General features: G+C 41.2%; 1 protein-coding gene across 6 annotated transcripts in view; it reads left to right on the forward strand.

Annotated features, from left to right (window-relative positions):
* The window catches only part of LOC116309675 (forkhead box protein J3-like), a 67,187-nt gene extending 45,102 nt beyond the window's left edge, over positions 1-22,085 (forward strand). For 5 of the 6 annotated variants that reach the window (XM_039603921.1, XM_039603920.1, XM_039603923.1 and 2 more), the window contains 7 exons: positions 591-749; positions 7,069-7,288; positions 11,295-11,567; positions 14,015-14,116; positions 16,833-17,105; positions 17,832-17,960; positions 19,429-22,085. In XM_039603921.1, the coding sequence (XP_039459855.1) occupies positions 591-749; positions 7,069-7,288; positions 11,295-11,567; positions 14,015-14,116; positions 16,833-17,105; positions 17,832-17,960; positions 19,429-19,547 (1,275 nt within the window). In that variant the 3' untranslated portion in view covers positions 19,548-22,085. The remainder of the gene's footprint in view (positions 1-590; positions 750-7,068; positions 7,289-11,294; positions 11,568-14,014; positions 14,117-16,832; positions 17,106-17,831; positions 17,961-19,428) is intronic. The other variant, XM_039603925.1, reaches the window with a different exon arrangement.
* The last annotated feature ends 298 nt before the right edge of the window (positions 22,086-22,383 follow it).

Genomic DNA, 22,383 nt, shown 5'->3' on the forward strand with positions numbered 1-22,383 from the left:
TATTTTCACATTTGTCTATACAATTAAATGTTGCCTGGAGGTAATGTTGGCGCTGCGCTTCACAAGTCCTGACAGTCAAATAAAACAAGAGAAACATGATTCAACGTAATCCTGAGGCATTGCTCTTGAACGCTTTGTGATCTGCTACGATAAGATATACAGCGTAGTTACTTCGAAGCGCAACTTGGTGTCTTTATCTAATCAGAATCAACAAGTTCAAGGGGGCAAAAACAAAAAGCAAAATCACAAGCTTAGGGTCGGTGAGTCTGGTTTTTTTTTCTTTTGTTTAACACAGCAAAAGGACGAATTTACATAGACCAGAACTAATATTTCCACATTTTCCTCATAACTTGTTCCATCAGTTAATGGTGCATGGGTAACTCCTTGAGTGGCGCGGCTCTCACGTCAGTCTGGATATGAATTGGCGCGTGAACAAAAATGAGGCAGTGTAACAAAATAGGCTACAAGGAACAATAAAGTCATGAATCACTGCCTTTGAAGGAGTTTATGTGGTGCATTGGCTCAAATTGTTGGCCCCGTATAATGGCCTTTATTGTCATATTAACATCAACGCTGTGTTTTGTGTGTAGGTAGCGCTGTACAACCATGAGGCAGAAGGCAGCGAGAGTCCTGGGAGTCTGGGCGGCAGCCTTAGCAACAGCCTTTCAGAGCAAAGTTTGGCGTCCGTCAACCTCAACAACCGGAGCACCGCGGTCAGCAGTGGCAGCAGCGTGCACGGATACACACCAGTAAGACCTTTGCTTTTGGTTGTTGTTGTTGTTTAGGGTGATCGCTTCTAGGTTTTACGTTTCTCGTGACAATTTTCCACTCAGAATTCAAGGACACTGCCACAGTGTCTGGTTTTTCATTCACAGCTGACAAATTTTAAACAAGCAGCATTAAAACTATTTTTACGTGTTCTGTGTTTTTTTGTTTTTTTTCCCCTGGATTCACTCGAAATAATCTGGATGATTCAGACACCGGTCGAGACACCAGATCAGTACAGAAGGTGTCTGCTGCACCCTTAGCAGACTGAGGAGGTGGTAACCAGCTAACAACATGTACGCTGGATCTACAGTACACTGCTCACTCTCATTTTGTGTTTGATGCTCAGATTTTACAGCCAAATATATTTTCGCTCATCTTTAGCAGAGCACATTCGCTGCGTGTAGAAGCAAAGAAATGACACTTTTTTTTGGTTTTTAATTAGGCCTAATTAAATCACCTATTAAAAAATCAAGGGGAAATGGATTATCTCACTATTGTAGTGCTACTTTAACATGCATAGAAAGAATCAAATGGGCAACTCCAGTCATCGCTTCTTATATGGAGAATTTATTTGTGCTCAGACAAGTGAAGCTGACCCAATCCAAAGAGACTTTTATCATTCCTTCCTTCCAGAGGTATGGAAATGCAATTCAGAGTGCAGATTGATTGAAAACTCAGTTGCTTGTTGTTGAACATTGCATTCATATGCACTGATTATTTAGCTCGTGAATTGAATTTTGTTTTGCCACAGACTATCAATACTCTTTGCAGCCGCTCGCGCCCCTCAGGGCCGAACACCACAAAATAAATTTCAAACCTGTGGGAAATGCTTTGATAGAGGCTTGCTTCTGTCATGCAAAAATAAAACAAAACGGCAAGAAGCAAGTTTATCTTTGTTGGTTTTGCTGTTTTTAGATGAGTGACCATTCGTGTGAGCCAGATGCTGTGTGTGTGTGTGTGTGTGTGTGGGTGCGTGTGTGTCGTTTGAAGATTATTTAATACTGCTGAACTTAGGCTCTGAAAGCTCTTCACGTCAAACCTCTTTCGACTTCAGACATTTTTGTAAAGCGCCAACACGACAATCCTACATTCACACCCACTTAACGCTGTGATTGGCCAGCTGTGTGGAGGTGAGAAAGGAGCGAAGGACTATACTCTAGCTCTAGCTCTTTTTTCCCCTGGTGCTTATGTAACTGCAGTACTGAGCAAAGAGTCTTGAGCCACCCCTCATTTCTTTATGTTTTGATTTTAAAAAGCCAGTCTTTGTTGTAATTTTTTGAAGTGCTCTTGAGCAACAGTTCTCTAGGCTTTCAGATTGTTTTTGGACATTGGCTGCTTTTTCACTCATTTCCAGTCCAGTCTTTGTCTCTGACCATTTTCAGACAAATTTGGGGTTTTTTTGTTGTTGTTTTGTTTAATAAGCCACTTAACACTGAGAAGCTACCATACCCCACTAACTCTATTATTTCAGCAGGTCCCACACACTGTATACAAAGGACACAGTGATGCAATCCCATGTTGTCCAATGTTATGGCTCCTACAAACTTGGATAATGCAAAGTAGAGAAGGAACTCTGCACATAGCTGTATCGGGCCATATTTTATCCTGACTGTATGAATTATTCCTTGTGTCTTAAAACAAGGTCCTATTTAACTGAGTAGTCTTAAATAGTCCGACTTACATGATAATGAGCTGCTTGTTTATTAAAGAGGGACTACATTAGGAAACCAATATGTCAGAACATAAACTGACCCATGATGAGCTATTGAGATTCAAAACACATATTAATGGAGTGATTTTGGAGTGACCTGATGTCTGAATAACTGAAGCAACTCCCCCTAGTTTTCCTTTCAAGTCAAGTCAAGTGGCTTTATTGTCATTCCAACAATGTGCAGTGGTATAGTACACAGTGAAGCGAGACAGCGTTCCTCCATGGTGCCACATATAACATATAACAGACAATCAATACAGGACTGCATAAAGTGCAAGTGTGCAAAAATTCAAAAATCTTCCCCCCAAAAAACCCCAAACAGTGCAACACTAGGCAGAACAGAACGATACAAGCACAAGACAGTGCAGACACAACAGTGCAATAGCAAAGTGCAGCAATGACAGTGGGTTGTGCAGAAGACTGAGGATTGTCTTTCACTACTAATGTAGTATCTACAGGCTTTAAAGAAGTGATGCTCAAATGTTTTTGGTGTCCTCGTGACCTTTATAAGGTACACAAAAAGGGGCGGTTCACTTCACATTCTTGCTCTGCAGTTCCCTGCTGTGTCGACTGTCATTCATATTTTCACCTGTATATATTCTTGCTCCCAGTGGATAAACCTTTGTGAGCAAGTGTGCCTTTTGGAATCTTTCTGTTCAATCCATTTTATTCTCCAAATCCTTGTAGTAGTGTAGCTACTACAGCGTTTTCCCCACTGCGATCGCTAAAGTTCCTTTCGGTCAAATATAAATATGGGAACTAGACAGACCTGCATTGTGTTTGATGTATTTGTGATCGCTTTCGCGCCTGTGTCCCTCTAAACCAAATGTAATACAGTTTTAAAGGCCAGTCTCTGTTCAAAAACAAAATTACAGGAGGGCTGAAAAATCCCAACTCTTCATTATCTCTCCCTTGTAACAGCTGCTCACCTTTTTACCATCAATCACTTTTCCCTGCTCACCTCCCACCTGCATTAGCAAAGGTCAGTGCAATCTCATCTCGTTAACCTCTCATTTCTAGAGGCCATCCTTTGTTTTCTTCCTCCCTGCATCGGCTCCTCCACCTTTCGCCCTCCTCTTCCATCGTTTCAGACCTCATCTGCGGTCTAGTCCGGTGGGATCGGGTTTAGTTCTGACTCATTACCTGAAGCAGGTGATAGCCCCCTCCCCCCGCATCCCCTTGACTGACGGTGATTACTGGTGGCATTGCTGGCAGAGATCTCAGACACCGAGAGAGTTTATGGAAAGGCTGGCATTATTGGGGTGGAGGTAGATGTGTGGGAGATGTGTCGTCGTAAGTTGGCTTATATTGGCAGAGACACACTGATCACAGCAAATTGCTTGAGTTCTCCGGGTGGATGGTGAGGAAGATGACAGCTTGGATGAAATGAGGGTGGATGAAGACCGGCTGCATTCACAATATGCGGCAGATATTTGAAGCTCCGTATTTTGTTTTTGCTTTTATGTGAAAAGAAATGAGAGGCAGCAGCGATTCCATTTTAATTGTGTGAAATTGAATTTGGTATGATCATCACTCTGAATGGCTGAATTATTAAATGATTTCTGACAGTAATTTATATAAAAAAATAAGTGTCCAGGGCTCGGCTGAAGTTTTAATTTAATTCATTTAAATTAAATCGTATTATTATTGAATTTTGCTTTTCTGTCTGCCAATTGAAATTCAGGTGTGTTCGCTTAGGTTCAGCTTGTAGAGACAAAGAAGCCAAGAGGTTTGTTTCTAATGCATTTTGACTTACAGGGAGAGGTGCTCTCCACTTGAGGCCTGTGCTAGGAAGCTGGATTTGGGATTATCCAGGTAACTTCAAGGTTAACCCTGGGTTTGCAGTATTACAAAGTCCGTTCACTTCTTACCTCTACTTACTTGTTATTGTAGCCATGGTAACCTATCCTGCAGACCCGATCCAGGTTGTCGATCAGCAGGTATGAGATCACTGCTTACCAACCAATCAGTTATCTGGGAAATAGAATCACCATTTGTGGAAAAGTCCTTGGATTTTTGTGCGTGCAGGGTCTGAAGTTTTTCATCTAGACTCTTGCTGTTTCCCCGATGAGCATTAGACTTTGATTCTTAGACACAACTTCATTCCCTGATTACTTTTTTAAAACAATGATTTTATTGTTCTATAGCCTATAATATATGATCCCAAAACAGGGCATCTATTCATACATGTGGACCTTAGAGTCTAAACCTACATTATAATTATGTTTTTATATTGAATCTTTAGGCTGTTGTCAGACCCTACATCTGAAAGAATAACAACTAAATCTCACATGCGTCTAATTCATCAGATTCTCCCATATTTCAATGCTAGAGTGTTGATACTTTTATTTTGCTGACTATTGTACTGTGTTTTTCTGTTACACGCATTCACACCGCTGATTTCTCTACAGCAGGAGCGTTTCTTTCAGTTACTCTCACAGTTTTATCATTCTTTGTAAGATCAGCCGCTCGACTGCCAGTGGAGACGTCCATCTGTGTGACTGGCCGGATGCTGCCAGCGTCATCCCTTTAATGTGAACGTGCTCATAGCTGGATTAATCAATCACGAGTTAAGTTGTGAAACTGATAACCACCTTTGTGTGATCATTTACCCTGACTGCTAATGTTAGGATAAGTGAATAAGTTGCTAATATAATCTGACCAGATGTGCCTGATTTAAGGGTTAAAAAGCAAAATAACGGCCTCACAATAGTATTCATCAACAGGCGACAGGATCTGAGCATGCTCACTTAAGACTGGTCTCAGAAAACTATGAAGAATAAGTAATAAAAATATAACAGCAAAAGACAACACTGGTGCTGCAGGTAAGGAACGAAATCGGTGCTGCATATGTAAATACACTGAGGTGTGGTTCAGCTTTAGTGCAGTCTCACTGCGGGATTTTCATTTTCTAACACAACAGCTAAACTTTTCAATACATTTAACCATTCAGTATATCACTTTTTGACCAGTTCAAAGTGAAATAATTGTCTTCATGTAATATTCTTGCTGATCAGCGCCCACAAATACACTGAGAAGTTTCTTTTCTGCAAACTGTAATTCTAACTTTTAAAAATCGACAGGGCAGCAGAGTAGGAGGATGTACGAAAACGTTGCATTTCTGAATAACTAACCCCAATGCAGAGCTCCTTTCTGCTGTGTTTGATTAAAAGAATCTGTGAAAATGTGTTATTTACAGCTGGTTTTAAACTGGAACTACAAGATAACGTGCTCCAGACCAGGTTATGCGTTTCCCGCTAGTTGCTATGGTTACCTAACCAGGTAAAATGAGAGCGACTTTTTGAGTTCAAGCTCAAAAAGTGTAAAAGAGTGTCATAGCTACCGCGGTGTAACCCAAGCCTTTGAAACCTTGATTGTTTTTGCTGTCGCCATCTTGATCTTTTAATTATTTATATATTACTAACCACAGTGTGTCACTGATACCATTAATACAGGAGGAAAGTGTTTACAGAGGTCAAGTCAGAAAGCTGTTTCCTCACAGACTATTGGACCCCTCATGGCATTTAAGAAGAACTCGGGTTTAAGGCACTCCAGGTTAACCCATTAATCTCACTTCAGATTATACAGATGTTAGAATTAACCTTCCAAAACTGGAGGTACAGGGCTTTGATGTGTGGAGGTGTGGAGTTGTAAAATAAATAATTTGTTTTTTTACATAGTGTATATATTGTGTTATTAGAAATATGTCTGTTGCTGCTATTGAGTTTATATTAGTAACAAATCTGGATAAATACTAGCTGATAACTTATGGAGAAGGGGTGGGATTAAATAAATGTGAACTTCTTCCCACTTTTTTTTGGGAACCTTTGTATTTTGTTTATATGATCAAAATAAATGGAACATTATATATCATATATAGGTTTAACACATACGTCATCTACATGATCCGTGCAGTCCCAAATCACCTTTTGTGCTTCTGTTTTGCATCCTGTCTTTAGATTGACTGACACAAGTTATATTATGTCACATTAGGAGCAAATATCTGAATTGTGAATCCTCTCTCTGGATACAAATTGCTGTTGTTTCGTAGCCGCGCGCTGCTGCTGCAGGTGCTGGAGGAAGATGGTGATGAAATGCAATCCACTTAGGAGTAATCCAATAATTTTAAGCAGTTTCATATGCGGGGAGATTTCACAACTGAATGGCAGTTCCTTGACAATTAAAACAACATTTTAATTGAGGCTTGGTGTAATTCAGGGAGGCACAGAAATTGTTGAAGTCACTAATATGCTCTCTAATCCTTCTGGACATGCTCTGTGTATGACAAGCAGCAGTCAATAAAAGAATTAGGTGCCATTAGGTGGTGTTTTTTGTGTATTTTATAAACAGTAGAGCCAAGAGTTGGTCATGAATGATCCAAAAAACTGTTACAATTTTTGATGAACCAGTCAAGCACATAAAACATATGCACTTGAACCTTAAATGCCTCATCACCTTGACGAACTAAATCTTTTCAATCGCAGTGTGAATCGAGCCTTTGTCAGGCATTTTTCTGAAACCGCTACGTTCTCTGATCTTCCCTGTGCCTTTAACAGTCGGTCTGTCTCTTCTTTCTATCCGCCTTGAAGGTGAGCAGCCACTCGGAACCTTCGTCCCAGTCCTTGAGCCTCCAGCAGCCCGCCCAACCTCCGCCGCCACCGCCTCCTCCTCCTCCCCCGCAGCCCCAGTACGGTTTACCTGTCCCCGAGTCACGGGACAAGCAGCTCTGCTTCTCAGACTTCGAGGACCTCAGCTCTTCGTTCCGCAGCCTTTACAAGTGCGTCTTCGAGCAGTCCTTCTCGCAGCAAGGTGGGTGGTTTTGTGTGCGGATTAGTGTGCCTGCTCATGCGTACCTGTTCGACACCTATAATAACTAGAGATGGACCGATCCGATATTACGTATCGGTATCGGTCCGATACTGACCTAAATTACTGGATCGGATATCGGCGAAAAATAAAAAATGTACTCCGATCCATTAAATATCAAAAAAAGCATCTCACAAAACTTGCAACACGGCGTAACTCGGCTCATAACCGTAGCACGTTGCAGCAGTGTGCCTCACGTGATAGAGCGGCTGTGTGTATTTGGAGCCTCACTACCAAACCAGCATTTCATCTCTGAGGAAGTTATCCCAGAGAGAAGTAAAGCAAGTGTGTAAGTTTATCTCTGAATGTTTGTAAAGCATTCCCATCTTAAGCTTAACAACCGATATATGGAGTGACTGCCTCTCTCTCCTCCCTCACCTTCCTGCCGCTACTTCAATCGTGAAACTGCTTAACGATCAGCTGATCGGCTTTTCTGTTGCTAGTCCGTCTCTCTTCTTTGTTTTTGGCCCACTTCGCGCCAGAAAGAGGAAACCAGCGGCTGAACAACAGCAGCACGTTTAACCTTGATAAGCTGTTGTTAGAATTTATTTAATATTACTTTCTAGACCAGGATCCTTTTCTACTAGCTGACTGGCGGCTGGTAACTGTGCAGGGGCGGATCTAGCAAAGTGCAGCCAGGGGGGCCGATAGGGCATGAACAGGGAAAAGGGGGCACAAAGACATACTTTTCTTTCTTATTCTCATTTAAAATATGTAGCTTTTAATAAATAATTATCTGAATCTTACACCCAAAGTTTTAATCTGATGTAAAATGTATAGAAGTCCATTACTATATATAGTAACTCTTAAGTCTATATACCCTAGTAAGCTATAGTACTTTTTCCTTTGGGAAGGTACCATCTGTGAATTCTGCAATTCTGTTGAAGAAAGATGTTGAATCTATTTAATTATTCTTGAAAAATAATTTGTTTCTGTGCATTTTTTTTCGCCCTGCATCAAATTAAAGTTGATTACATCGATTAAGCATCATGAGGTGGAGGGTGGGTGGTTCCCTATTTTTTTTTTTTTTTTTTGCTGGGAGTTTGCAACCCTATTAGTTAGGTTGCTTAATATTTCTGCTAAGTACTCTTTAAAATACCAGAATAGGGAGGATGGAGCAGGTTTAAGTTTATTAGATTGATCAGTGTTGCTGAACTATGAAATATTTTGGGTGCAATGTATTTTTTACACACAGGTATAACAGAATAGCTTTAGTGTTGTTGTTTATTTAAACTTGAGTATGAACTTATACAAAATGCAGCAAGATATTTAAAAAAAACAGTTTTATTAATTAAAAAACACAATATCGGATTCATATCGGTATCGGCAGATATCCAAATTTATGATATCGGTATCGGTATCGGACATAAAAAAGTGGTATCGTGCCATCTCTAATAATAACACGTGTGTTCACGGGGAAATAAAGTAAACTTCTGTGTGAGGCTTTGTGCGCATAATTAACTGACAAGAATAAGCCCCCCCACCACCACCACCTTTATAAATTCAAACAGTTTAACACTGGTTTCATAGCCGGCATTCCAGTATTAACCTCCACCACACACGACTCCTACTCTGTTGTGTTTTAATAAACAAACAATCTGTTGTTCCGCATATCTGCGTTTTACGGCTCGCTCAGTCAAATGAGTAAAGGCAATTAAGAGTAAGAATTCAACAGAAGGGGGGGAAAAAAACTCTCAAACACATCTGTAGTCGAGCAGAGCAAAGGGTTCTGCAGCTTTGATAGCAGCTAATTAGATTGGTTCTAAAGTTTGCGAAGCATCTCGCTAATTGCTTCCTGACGCTTTCAGGTCACTAGGCCTCCTCCCTCTTGGACACCCCACCATCGCACCAACCTCCTCTCACCTTCTCTCTTCTCCCTCTCCCGCTTTCTCTCTCTCACTTTTTACTCCTGATACACATCAACAAATCTTCTGTAACCAAGGAGATTGATACGCTCTGTTGACCTCCGCAACTGCCGCCTGGATTCACCCTCTGACAAGGTCCCCTTCAATTTGTGGTCAGGGTTGTACGCAGAGTACAGATAAGACAATGAGAATATATGGTGGGGGAGAAAACGGCACTGCGCTGAGATCTAAAAGGAAAATGAGGAAGAAAATGGATTTAGTGGATGCTTGAAAGGGTCCCTTAAGTGTGAGGCTTAGCAGGAAACGGTGTCAGTAGTCATTGTATTTGAGAATTTGAGTCACGATGAGTCATCCAGACAGAGGAGCTCATCGTATCTACAGCGAGTCCAGGACCACACACCGCATTGCTACGGGCTCAGGCAGTGCCACCATCCTGAATTACAGGTCACGGTGAAGCAAATATGAACCTTTTCTAAAGAGCAAACGAATGAATCAACAACTGGATCAACTTGTGAAGTCTCATTTTACAATCTGGCTTTCAAAATTATGCTGCCCTTTTCCCTTTCTGCCATCTTAAAATCTTAAAGAGAACCCTGTTATTATTCCCTTTAAATGCACCCGTACGGTAAATTAGGAAAGAGGAACACAGCCGTGGTAAAATCGCAGATAAAAATGGAGCTTTGATTTGCAGTACTGTAAATACAGTGAAGGCAATGAAAGCATTGGATATACGCACAGCAGAGGGGAATCAAGAGACTGAATGAAAACTACTCTGCACTCGGTGGTGCACTCATCGATTCGCTTTCTATCGGTCACAAAAAGTTCTGAAGAGATCTTGGAGTGATAGCAAATAAAGGAAAAGGTAAACACGACTCAAACAAATGTACCAAAGGAAAGTAACCTTCGAACAGTCCGCCTTACTTTATAGTTGGACGTCCTTGGAAGGGCCTTTTACATTTAAGTACTCACAAAACCGGGAAGCGGACAGCCGAGGTCCAGAAACGCTGCAGCATCATTTGAAAATTTAATGAGGCAGCAACCGACATAAAGCTTCTTCAGTGTCGATGATGAAAAGGAATTCATAGGTAGAGGTGAGGGAGAGTGTGTGTGTGTTTGTGTGTGTGAGGGATAAGTCAGAGATTCTTATGACAAACCAGACAGGAGAGACACCGGGTGACGTAGCCAGGCTGGCTCGCCAAAACCTAAACCCCCAATCAGAGATGATGGGTATCACCAATAGTGATTATCCTTGTTAACCCAGGCTTTCTGTTTCACGCTCTGTGTGTGCCCTCATAAAAGGGCTTGTTTGAAGCCTACTTGAGTCAGAGGCATTATCAGATGAATGGCTGATAGAGATCTATAAAGAATATATAAAAATATAATGGCAGAAGCCCGCACTGGTGCTGCAAATAAGGCAAGAGAGCAGCTGGCAGAAAATCGTTAATCTTGTGAATTCATAAGTGAATATATTTATTTTACCACCCAGTGCTGACATTTATGTCTAAAGTTACAGCTGCAAGCTACAGGGGTGCCGGTGCATTCACCTCTCATGCCGTCCCACAGCCTGATGGCAAAGATGTGGAAGTCTGCTGCCAGATCAAAGTGAAATCAAATTTATTGATACGTTATTCTTGCTGATAAATAGCCTCCACATAAACTGATCAGTTTTCTGATCCGAGCTGCAATTCCTGCAGTGTAAAATGGACTTGGATTCAACAAACCCATATAATTCCTTTGGTGGTATTGCGATGTATAAAACATATTCCTGCTACTGAGAATCCATAGCAGTGGTTGTGCATGTGTGATTGAATAGGAGGCTAATAGCTGTGGGTGACATACCAAGGCATGTAGGTGGTTTAAACAACTGACTAACAATAATTTAGAAATGGCAAGCTGAAAGTAATCCACATCCACTTTAAAATGAGTTCAAGAGTGCAAATCTGAACAAGTTGTTGAAGGAGAATCTTTGACTTTATTTGATTGAGCTGTTGGAGTGGAAAAAAGGTTAAAAACCGCTGTCGTCTCCATCATTTTTGCCCCGTTTTTTAAAGTTTCATGTGTCTTTATGTTTTTTTCCCAAGCAGGTTTGATGAGTATGCCCGGTGACTCCAGTCAACAGGCCCGCACCGCCTGCTCCTACCAGCACTCTCCTGGTGCGGGAAGCGGCAGCGGCCACCACCACCAACACAACCATGGCCAGACATCGCACCACCCTCACCACTCTCACGTCTCCCCTCACTCCACCCACAGTCAGCACCAGGCGCACGGTCAGCACCAACAGCACTCTGGTCACTCCCAGCAGCACTCGTCTCTCTCCCACCAGCAGAGTCACGCTGTGCAGGCCTGCGCCACAACAGGTGAGAACCCTGGTTTACAGACAACGGGCATTACAGCAGGTGTAGGATCTGAACATTTTGGACTTTGGTGTCGCCTACTGGTGCACAACATCAGGAAAAACATGGGCAGACTTTAGCAACTTTCTAACAGGGATTGAATAATACTTTGCCAATCAGAGTAATAATAATAACATCAATACATCAGCTTGCAGTGAGCATACCAGGTCTTTAAATTTGAATGTGAAAGCTTTCTTTTAACGATAACATGAATGTTCACCAACAAAGCAACACGAGAGTCCCTTTGATTGTAGTTAATTACTCTAGGAGAGAGGTTACAAAGGCACAGATACTCATTGAGGTGAAAGGCAATTCATGTACTTTAAAAAACCCTTATCCTTAATTACCATAATTTGTTTCAAAATCACAGAATTCAGTCAATTCGGAGCAAATTTGCTCAGAAACCACAGACAAAAGATGCTTTATATCCCAGTTTCCATCCACAACCGGGGAAGTTTGTGCAGACACTGCACAGGAGCAGGAACTGCTTATATGATGTGCTTAATATACACAATATAGACCTGACCACTGGTGTTTTACCTTGACAGCCCTCTCATTTAGGATATGGATAACCATAATTCTTTTTAAGATCTATTTCTGGCATTTTAGCCTGTATTGAAAGGGCAGGAAACCAGGGGGAAGCACATGGTCTAGGGTGCATTCAGACTCTGGCTTCTGCAGCGGCCTTTCGGGATGAGGTCCTGCTCAACCAAGTGAGCTATGCTGGCATTGAGTATAAGCGAAATTCTTCTGGTCTGGCGAACAACTGGTTATATTACACCGAAAGCAAACCTTCCTCACTATTACTGTTCACATTATGTTTTAGAAGAAACATAAAACCAGTAATCTCAGCGTCCTCGCAGCAAGAAAGTTCCCCCTGCTCCCCCTGTGCCCTCTGCTTCCACGTACATCCAGAGACATGCTTGTCAGGTTAGCTGTAGGTAGGTATGTCTCTGTGTGCAGGGTGTACTCTGTGTCTCAACAGCTGGGGATTAGCTCCAGCACCCCTTCAACCCTAAATTAGATAAACAGTTAAGAAAAGGCATGGGTGGTTTGATGCTTTTAGACATGGGGAAACAGGCAGTTAAAGAAATAATAAAGTTCTTTGCTTATCATTTGAAAATGGGTATAAAATGTAAAACGTGCAACAGTAAAAGAAAAAAAAAATCAAAATATGTTTATTTTTATCTGGCGTGACTGTGATTAGCAGTGGGGGAGACCAACTTCAGGGTTGAAATGACAAAATTATGAAAATATTGTCCGGTGTTCTTTTCATTCCGATGCCGCTGTAGAAGAGAAGACCTCCTATTACCGAGACTTTCACTTTGAAAGCCCCAATGCTATTTCTCCAGTTTCTCTTCTTTTCTAATTCTCCTGAAAAGACCATACAAAGCTCGAAGTATAGCTTCACATATATAGACGCAGTACAGCACCACAACACTGATTCAACATTGCGATTTCCAAGGCCACATTGGTGTAACTGCAGTTCACCTAACACATCAGAATGGCACGGCTGTGTACGCGGGCATTGGATTTATATTGTATTCTTTCCTCTATAAGGTCCCAGAGTGTTTGATTTTTATGAGGCTGAGCTGATACAAACAGGCTTCTCCAAATCTTCACGAGGCTTTTCCTACTCATATTCCCAGTCTTTGTGTGCTTTTTTCTCTTCGTGTCTCTGCAAGAGAGCTCTCAGGCCAGTGGAAAAGCCTATTTAGACATTATTTATCTAGGTTAGTATTCCCCACAACCAAGCTGAGGATGAATGAAAGCAACCTCTCTGTCTTTGATCCACGGCCTGAGAATGTATTGTTGTTTGGGTTGTGGTGGTGAAGGCGCTGAAAAGAATCTTCTTTCTTTTGCCTCACAAGCAAAGCTATGACTGGATTTTTTTTTCTTTCTTTTTGTGTGTAAACTCACGCCACCTTGTGGCTGTTTGCAGAACAGACAGATCTTTTTAAAGTGAATTAGTTTACCGGTTTGGGATCATCTAACAGTGTTGTGCTGTTCAGTATCACTGCAGATAACCAATGCTGTTTTATATCTGTGATTTTTTTCGGTTGAAATTTTTTGAAACACGCAATTTAAAGACACCGTATTTGGTTTATTTAGAAAAAAATGCATATTTTATCTATTAGATGTTTAGATCCTTTTTTATTTTACAATGTGATGCTCCAGGGTAAGAATAGTGTGCAGAAGAAGAGCAAACAAACACTGCCACCTTGCAAAGTCAGTTCAGAAAAGCTAAAAAAGACATGCATGTTAAATGACATTAATATGGAACATTATTTCGATTCTTACCCTCGTTGCTTAAAAAAAATCCCTTGTTTTTTCCAGATTGTCTTTTGCAACATTTGGAAAAATGTTTCTTTAAAGAGACGTTTGTCTGTTTGTGTGCGTGTGTGTGTCAGTCATGTCATCAGACTGGTACCCTAACCTGGACTGGCTGAAGGAGAGCTGCCGCATCGCTACCAGCTACAACTGGGCTGACGTAGACCTCTCCCCATTCCAAGGTAACACAAACACACAACTGCCATCAGTGTGGACAAATGAAATGAACACTGATAAAGCTGTCTACCGCGGCCCGCCTAAACACGGGGAAAATTGATAAAATGCGTATCATGTCGATCAGCTGCTTTGATTAAACCATTGTGATTCCTCTCTGTGCTTTCATATGCACTCGCCCTTGAGGCTCAGTATTATAATATCCAGTGTGGTAATAGTACTGCCCTAATAAAAGTCATTATCCTGCATCTGAGAGGTTCCCACTCTTATTCTCTCACACACACACACACACATAGACACACACAAGCTGTCTCGCTCCCTCCCAATTGTATGATGTGAATAATCCAATTAGGTCCCGGCTCAGTAACAGCCTCTTATCACGGTCAGCGCACAAAGCCGGCAACATCCACACACGATTGATGACGACGGCTGGTCCTGTAGCTCACAGGCCGCTGCTGTCTCTCTCTCTTGCACTCTTTCTCTCTCTCTCTACTTCTGCAACGCTTGACCTCTCTCACACCGCCGTAATGCCATCCTCTACTGTCTCTGGCTCATCTCCAAACAGCAGGGACCGAGCCTCTTGTCTCTGTCGGCGCCACATACGAGCCATACAAATGTGTTTTTGGGCAAAATATCCGGCTCCACGTTTGATAAATGGAAGCTTGAGCTTGTCTTATTTTGGAAGCGGTAAATACCAGAGGAGGTGATTTCAGTTCAGCGTCTTCTGCGTTGTTTTAAATGTGAACAGGCATCCTGTCGGAACAAAAGACGGTTTGTAGTTTCAAGGTTTTGAAACTTACGGTGACAGTAAACCATAGTGAGATTCTTGTGCTGGATGTGTCCTCACGGTGATGGATGATAAATAATTTATTTCTTATTCAACCCGTGATTTGCTGACGCTGGTAAGAAAAAGTTCTGCAAAAGTTGTCTGGGAAAAGTCGTGAAAGACGGCATGTTTTTTTGCTGGAATGTTTAGCATGTAGAGTGACACATATTAAGGAAACATATCACAAAAAATGATTTGTTAACTACAATTTTAGATGTTGCAAATGATATATTTAGAAGGGGAAAAATACATTTTGCTGAATATAATTAGCGAGTCTAAAGGAAACTCTTATTTTGTGGTCAAGAATTTACATCTAATTTAAAAAAACTGTTACAATCCTGCAAATACCGAATTTCCTATTTTCAGAATTAAAAATGTCACAATCTACAGTGATGAAACTCGATTGCATTAAATGATAAAGCTACAAGGATGTCTGAGATACTGATGCAAGAATTATTAAAGAATTGACATTTTGTAGGCAGTTAAATCAGCTGAGAAAACTATTAAAAATACATTTGTATTTTCTCCCAGCAGTGACTTAGTGGTGTCTACACCTTTAAATCATAGACCCATTAATATCCTCCCATAAGCATCCAAATGTATTTATTTATCAATGTTTTAGTCCACATAAATATTAAATAATATATTTGGTGAATAAATCAAAGGCTTCTGACACAGTTGTAAAAATGTACTTGTAAAGCTTTTAAGGCTTTATTAAGGGGAACAGTATCAAAGCTGCCATACACTGATCAGGTCTAATATTAGGACCTTCACTACCCACATGCATCAGCGAGCTTTGGCCACCCATGACGCTGTCGCTGGTTCACCTTGGACCCCTTTGATAGATACTGACCACTGCAGGAACACCCCACAAGAGCTGCAGTGTTGGAGAAGATCTGACGCATGTCAAACTCACTCATATCCTTACATGCGCCCATTTTTCCTTCTAACACATCAACTTTGAGGACAAAATGTTCACTTGCTCCCTGATATCTCCCACCCACTAACAGTGGGTTAGTGATGATGAAGAAAGAATGAGTGTAACCTCCCCTGTCAGTGGTGTATATGAAAGGTGTGATCACCCCTGCAAGATCAACTTCTTGTGCACCTCTGTACCATCTGTACCGACGCTTCTTCTTCTTCTTCTTTTGGATTACTCTGTAGAAGTCCCGTTATAATCCTTGTACCTGTGCCTCTGTGATGATCCGGTGTGTCAGGCTGGAAATCCTTTGACTTTTTTTTTAAATTCGTGCGAAATTTGAAAGCGCATGCTGCGATTTTTTTTCCTGCAGGTGCGACTACAATTGAGCCTGTCTGTTCATTCTATAAACATATTCCTAATTTATTAGATAAAAAGCCAAGGGAATTACACTGCATCACAAAAAAATACAATTTCCTCGACTTTGATAAGCACTGATGCATGCCTGATGTTTAAAATTATTCATTAGTCAATCACCACCCACTTAGAGGATGTCGGGTATTTCTTGGCAGTGGAAGTGCTGCTAAGAAGAAAGCATCTATTAGAGAACAGCAACGTTTGGTCTGTTTTTTCAGTAAAGTAGTGAAGGAAGTGAAATTTTTGTACCCACAGAAATGAGAGACTCGTTTTTGCCCAGTGCTGGGCTTGCATACTTTATATTTAGCATATTGATTTAATTTAATAATAGGTTTTTTCTTATATCGCTTCTTTTTCTGTTTTTTGTTTGTTTGCTCTTTTCCTGTCTGGCAGAACAAGCTGAACAAATGCAAATTAACAGCTCGGTAACTCGTGCATTAATTTACCTGTAAAAAAACAAATCCAAACAATAAAATAAAGTACATGAAATGATGTCACATCTTGAAGCAATAAAAGCTCTGGTGCGTGGCAGTCACAGCGCTTTGCTTCCTCTCTCTGTCAGGTCTGAAGGAGAGCATGCGACAGGCGGAGCTCAGCAACTGGTCTCTTGATGCTGCCCAGATGGCTGACCTGTGTTCCTCCATTAACCAATTCTTCATGGCGACGGGGGTCATCCCCCCTCAGGGCGCCACCCACCCGCAACCTCAGGTCCAACATCCAGCGCCGCCGTCCGCTCCTCAACACCCGGCTCAGCCGCACGGGGCCATGCATCCAAAGCCCAGCCATCACAATCAGCATGGGCAACACAACCCACATAATCAACACATCAGCACAGGTCAGTCTGCCGGGCCAAGGTCCTGTACAGTATATTAGATTGTTGCATCTGGGACCAGAGGCTGAGATTTCTGCTAGTAACCAGCTTAGACCTGGAAGTAATGGGAAACAAGTCAGCTGCTTTATATGTGCACAGGGCTTGACACACATGCACACATGGCAGCATCGTACTCTGGACTGCTGTTCTTTAATATTAATAGTGAGTATTTAATTATTAACACCGCAGTATCCTGTTAAAAAAAAAAACATTGAAATAAAATGCTATTGTTTATTTTTATCTGATGAATCCACTCATGTGTCAGAAGAAAAGAAAAGCGTGAAAAAAAGTATGTTAACTTAAAACAACATATGGAACCCCAAAAAACTCTCCATTAGCAAAATAATGGTTTCTGCTGTTAATTGACGGGATGGAGGCAGGAGCTCAGCTGACTTCCAGTCTCTCCGCTCGCTGTGTCATTGTTGGCTCGTTGTCTATTTACAGCGAAATTATGGAGGCTGTCAGTTTAATGGCAACTGAAGTAAAGATATGAAGATGGGGGAATATTTCACCAGAGGGAAATCCACTGAGTGGCAGCAGAATCTATTGGATTTCTCTGGCTTAGCATAAAACGACAATAAAATTGTGTGCGCCCATGATAACAGCTTGTGTTCTGCAAAGACGAGTAGTGTGAAAGCCGGGATACTAATCTGACAGTTAGTCATTGCCCTTTTGTCTATTCTCCCACAGGGAACATGTACATGGACTCGAGACAAAACCTTTCTTCTCTGATGGGCCCACCAGGATATCCTCACATGCCTCCCATGAGCAACACTGCTCCCACCATGACAGGTGACTCTCCCATCGCTCTCTTAACAGGTCAGGAGGAGCCTGGAGAAATACACGGTGTAGATACAGGCTTACAAAGAGGCGATGTGTGTGTTTGTGTGTGTGTGTGTGTTTTTGTGTGTGTTTGTGTGTGTGTATGAGCAAGAGAGAGAGAGAGATTTTTTGCAGTAGCACACTTTAAACTGGATAACACACTTCTCATTGATTAAATAGGGAAGCTTGAACAAAAGTTAAATGTTGTATTTCTCTTCATAAAGTTAGGAGATAGAATTAAAAAAAATACATATAAATCAGCCAATCACAGATCAGCAACTCAACACAACCTGCTGAAGTTTAAACTGAGCATCAGAAATGGAGGAGAAAGGAGATTTAGGTGACTTTGGATGTGGCGTGGTTGTTGATGAGGATCTCCTGACCTTCTGGGATGTTCCCATGAAACCATCTTTACAGAGTTTACAGAGGATGGTCTGAAAAAGCAAAAAATATCCAGAGGAGAATGGGCTGACTGCTTCAAGCTGATAGGAAGGCAACAGTAACTTAAATAACCACTCGTTACAACCAAGTTTTGCATCTCTGAGGGCACAGCAAGAGATGACCGCAGCAGTTCCCACTCCTATACGTCCTACAATGAGTTTTTTTCTGGAACAATTGGATGGTCAAAATCAATCCATCCTGCCTTGTATCAGTGGTAGAGGCTGGTGGTGATGGAGTGCATTAGTGTTCGGGATATTTTATTGGCATACTTTGTGAATCTTAGCAACAAGTGAGCATCCTTTTTTTTTACCTTAGTCTTCCTAACTGATTTCTTGAATCTGACCATGAGCTCACTGTACTCGAACGGGTGTGCAGCTGCAGGATTTGAAGCAACTGTGTGATGCTATCGTGTCACTATGGACCAGAATCTCTGAGGAATGTTTCCAGCACCTTGTTGAGTCCATGCCATAAAGAACTAAGCCAGCTCTGAAGGCAGAAGGTGGTCTAATCGAGGACTAATAGATATAACTAATAAAGTGAACCAGTAGAAAAACTGGTATAAATTTTCTTTAATTCCCCAGAAAATGATCTATTTGTAGATCAGAATATTGTTGTGAAGGCAATTAATGCAGCACAATATGCTGCCACACACTGAAGTATCTCGTCATAAAGTTGCATTAACACCTCTCTGATACATTAATTTTATAATTTTCTTAAGATACACTGAGCGTTTTTATAGTTTCCAATATGCATTTTAGTTTCAAAGTAACCATTAAAATTCATTACAGTGACTCACTAACATGAGTCACCATGTCATGATCACCTGTTATTTAGGGCACTTTATGTGGATGACAACTTAAGACGTGGTATATTGTGCTGACAGTATCACTGTTTTTGACTTTTTCTGGTTTTTCCAATATTTTAGCTCTGTTTTAGACACTTTTAGTTTCAGCTGTTCTTTGTCCTACTCACATATTTAAAAAGAAATAATTCAGATGTAATTATCATCTTCTTATACATCCAGGTCATCACAGCCAGCTGAGCCAGCAACAACACACGCTGCCTCCGGGACACTTTCAGGTGAGGCGCATGCTCGCTGCCGACGACATCCAGGATGACTTTGACTGGGACTCCATCGTCTAGACTGAGCCGTCAGTCAAAGGGAGCGACGAAGGAAAAGACTTGAAATTAATAAGGAAATGCAGGCAAAGTGTGATGATAGTGACATAAGGTACAAAACTGGCTGACCTGCTCCTTTCGCCTGTGTGACAAAACAGAAGACAATCCAACAGAAAACAAGATGGGAAGTGATTTTTCTAAACACGCTGGCCTTTTTTTTTTCTGATAAAAGTGGTCTATTAAATCTAAAGACAATCATGGAAAAATGGAGATGGGACAGACTGAGGCTGTGTCGAACGAAGCCAAGACGTAAACACGTTTCGTCCAAAGCGACAGAGCTCCGAATCTCTCCGAATTGTCTCTCGTTGTGTCCCCGTTGTGCCAACAGGGTTGCAAGTCGCCAAAGTGTTGTCAGTTCTTCTTTGAATTGCTTTCTTTCTCTTAAATGTGCATCCCGCTGCAGCTCGTGTCCCGTGATCTACAACGTTTCCCAGCCTGTGACTGGAATGAACAAAAAAGATGTCCTCTCCCCAAACTGTCTTAAGAAAACCATCAAATTTGTTTTATTTTTTGCACACACTGAGCAAATCCAGACATTTCATCCTTTCTTCATTGTAGCATTGCTTTGCTCGTTGTTACTTTACATATGTGGTGAGAAGGATAATAGTTTGGGGACAAAATTAAGGACGTTTCAACCTAAATCATGAGTCGGGGCACCACCTGCTGGTTAAAACAGGTATTTTTTGCTTCTATCCATCCATCACAAATTGTTCCTCCTCTCTTTTTTCTGTCATACAGCTGTAAACTTCTTCTGCCTATTTTATCGCAAAATTGTCATCAGTATGTGCTTTGAACAGCAGGTTAGTGTGTCATGTTCTCAGGGTGTTATGTCCACATATGTCTTCGCGCCTCTGCCCTTTACATCTCCTAAATGTGAGGTTAACTGTGTGTCGTGTAGTGCTGTCAGTGTTCAAATCCTGTTGGCTAAATGTTAGCGTCGCCCAGGACTCTGGTCAAATGGATAAAAGTCTTCATTTGTCAGCTGTAATAAGCTGAGTAACAGAATGAGCCTTTTAGTAGAGCCAATAAACGTCACTAATCAAAAAGAAAATCAGACCGTGGCGTGACTCAGCATTAACTTATATAGTTTTCAGAGATAAAACTGAAGCGTTGGCAAAAGCGCACATCATTTATGACCCTGCGGATCAGCTCGGTCTTGATTTCTAACATGCCTCATTTGGGAAAAGGCGAGCAGTTTTTTGCACAGCAACAAGTTTGATAGCATCTAGTCTAAAATAAATGATAACCAGGAACATTTTAATGCTCTTTGCCTAAGTAAAGACCAAGCAAGATGCTCAACATCATTTGTTTTGTTTTGCTTTTGTTGTTAATGTTAATTTTGTGTATGTACAGGTGTGTGTATAGTCCTCTCCAGTTTCCTTTAGCTTTATATGGCTCAAAAAAAGAAAAGAAAAGAAAGAAAACACACATGGGATACAAGTGAATTTCTTTGTATTCACACTTTTAGGTCTCTTATTTTCCACGGTGAAATATTAGACCTTAAAGTGCTTTTTTTCCCTTTTTTTCCTCCTTTGGAAGATCTCAGTAATTGTTCAGGTGGTCTAAACAAGGTAATGTTAAAAAAATACACAAAAAACAAGATAAATACTCTTTATTATTGCCATTAAATGCTGTATTACCGTGACCAGCATATATATATATATATAAATATATATATATAAATATATCTTGTATGTCTGCGTGTAATTGTCCTTGTAAATAACAGTATGTCACTTCTCTGTTTGCCCTGGAAAAATGCAGACTGAAAAAAAAAGGAAATGGCAAATGGAGACGGGTATTTTGTTATTTCTCTTCCAGGAGAAACATTATGTACATAGCTTGAGTATAATGTAAATAGGTGATTTAAAGAAGGAAAAAAAAACGTTGGCATTTTTGTGTGTCATAAGTAACCTGTGTGTGTACGGCGGTTCAGCGGTTCAAATCTGTTTCAGTGTTTATTAAAATGTCATTGACCATTTTTACTGCGCTAACCTTGCATCTGCTGCCGTTATTTTATCAGCTGTTTGCATGTTTGAAATCTTGAAATAATGCTGTGTGCATGTTGCTGTGCTGTGCGGGAAGATGTGACAGTTGAGATTGGCTTCTGAGTTTTTAGTTTGAGCCTATTTGTGCTGTTTTGGCCCTCGCGGCTTGTTGTCCAACAGGTGTCAGCCTAACGCCGGGCGACCGTTTGTTTGCCCTCCTCTGCATGTAAACTAGGCAGACCACCCATGCTTGCCTGCGACACACCGTCACACAGTGTTCTAACTGTATTTATGGCCTCTTTTCACTGGAAAGCGGTCCAGAAAACGCTCTCTCCTCCCGCCTTCTATCAGCCACCCATGTACACTGCCACTTTCTTTATAAATAGAGCAAAACTGATGTTTTAGAAGATCAGCACAAATGAATTCCAGGTGTTTGCTCATATTTATTTAAATCCTGTTAAATATTTGACAGGTCGTATCTAGTCAGTCCAAAGATTTGGCTCCTAACTCCTGTGATTAAGGATTATTTGAAACAACCCAAACCTCTGTTTACATCTCTTCCATTCATTCGGAGCACATGTGGAAAGTTTGTTGCTTTAGCTTTCTAATTGTAAAAGACAGCCGGTTGCAGTTTAGTGTGCCTGTCTTGTCTAGATAAATAAGTCAAGTGTGTATTTATCTGTATCACCGACTGCGTGTGATGGCGTGTGTGAGTGTGTGCATGCTGCTGATATTGCAGGGTTTGCAAACAGGAGTACTGCTCTGGCTGTGGACCAAGAGGAGGTTTACATGGGGCTGGGCCACGAGGGCTCAAA

This window comes from Oreochromis aureus, linkage group 20 (genome assembly GCF_013358895.1).
Source record: "Oreochromis aureus strain Israel breed Guangdong linkage group 20, ZZ_aureus, whole genome shotgun sequence".
Taxonomy (NCBI): Eukaryota; Metazoa; Chordata; class Actinopteri; order Cichliformes; family Cichlidae; genus Oreochromis; species Oreochromis aureus.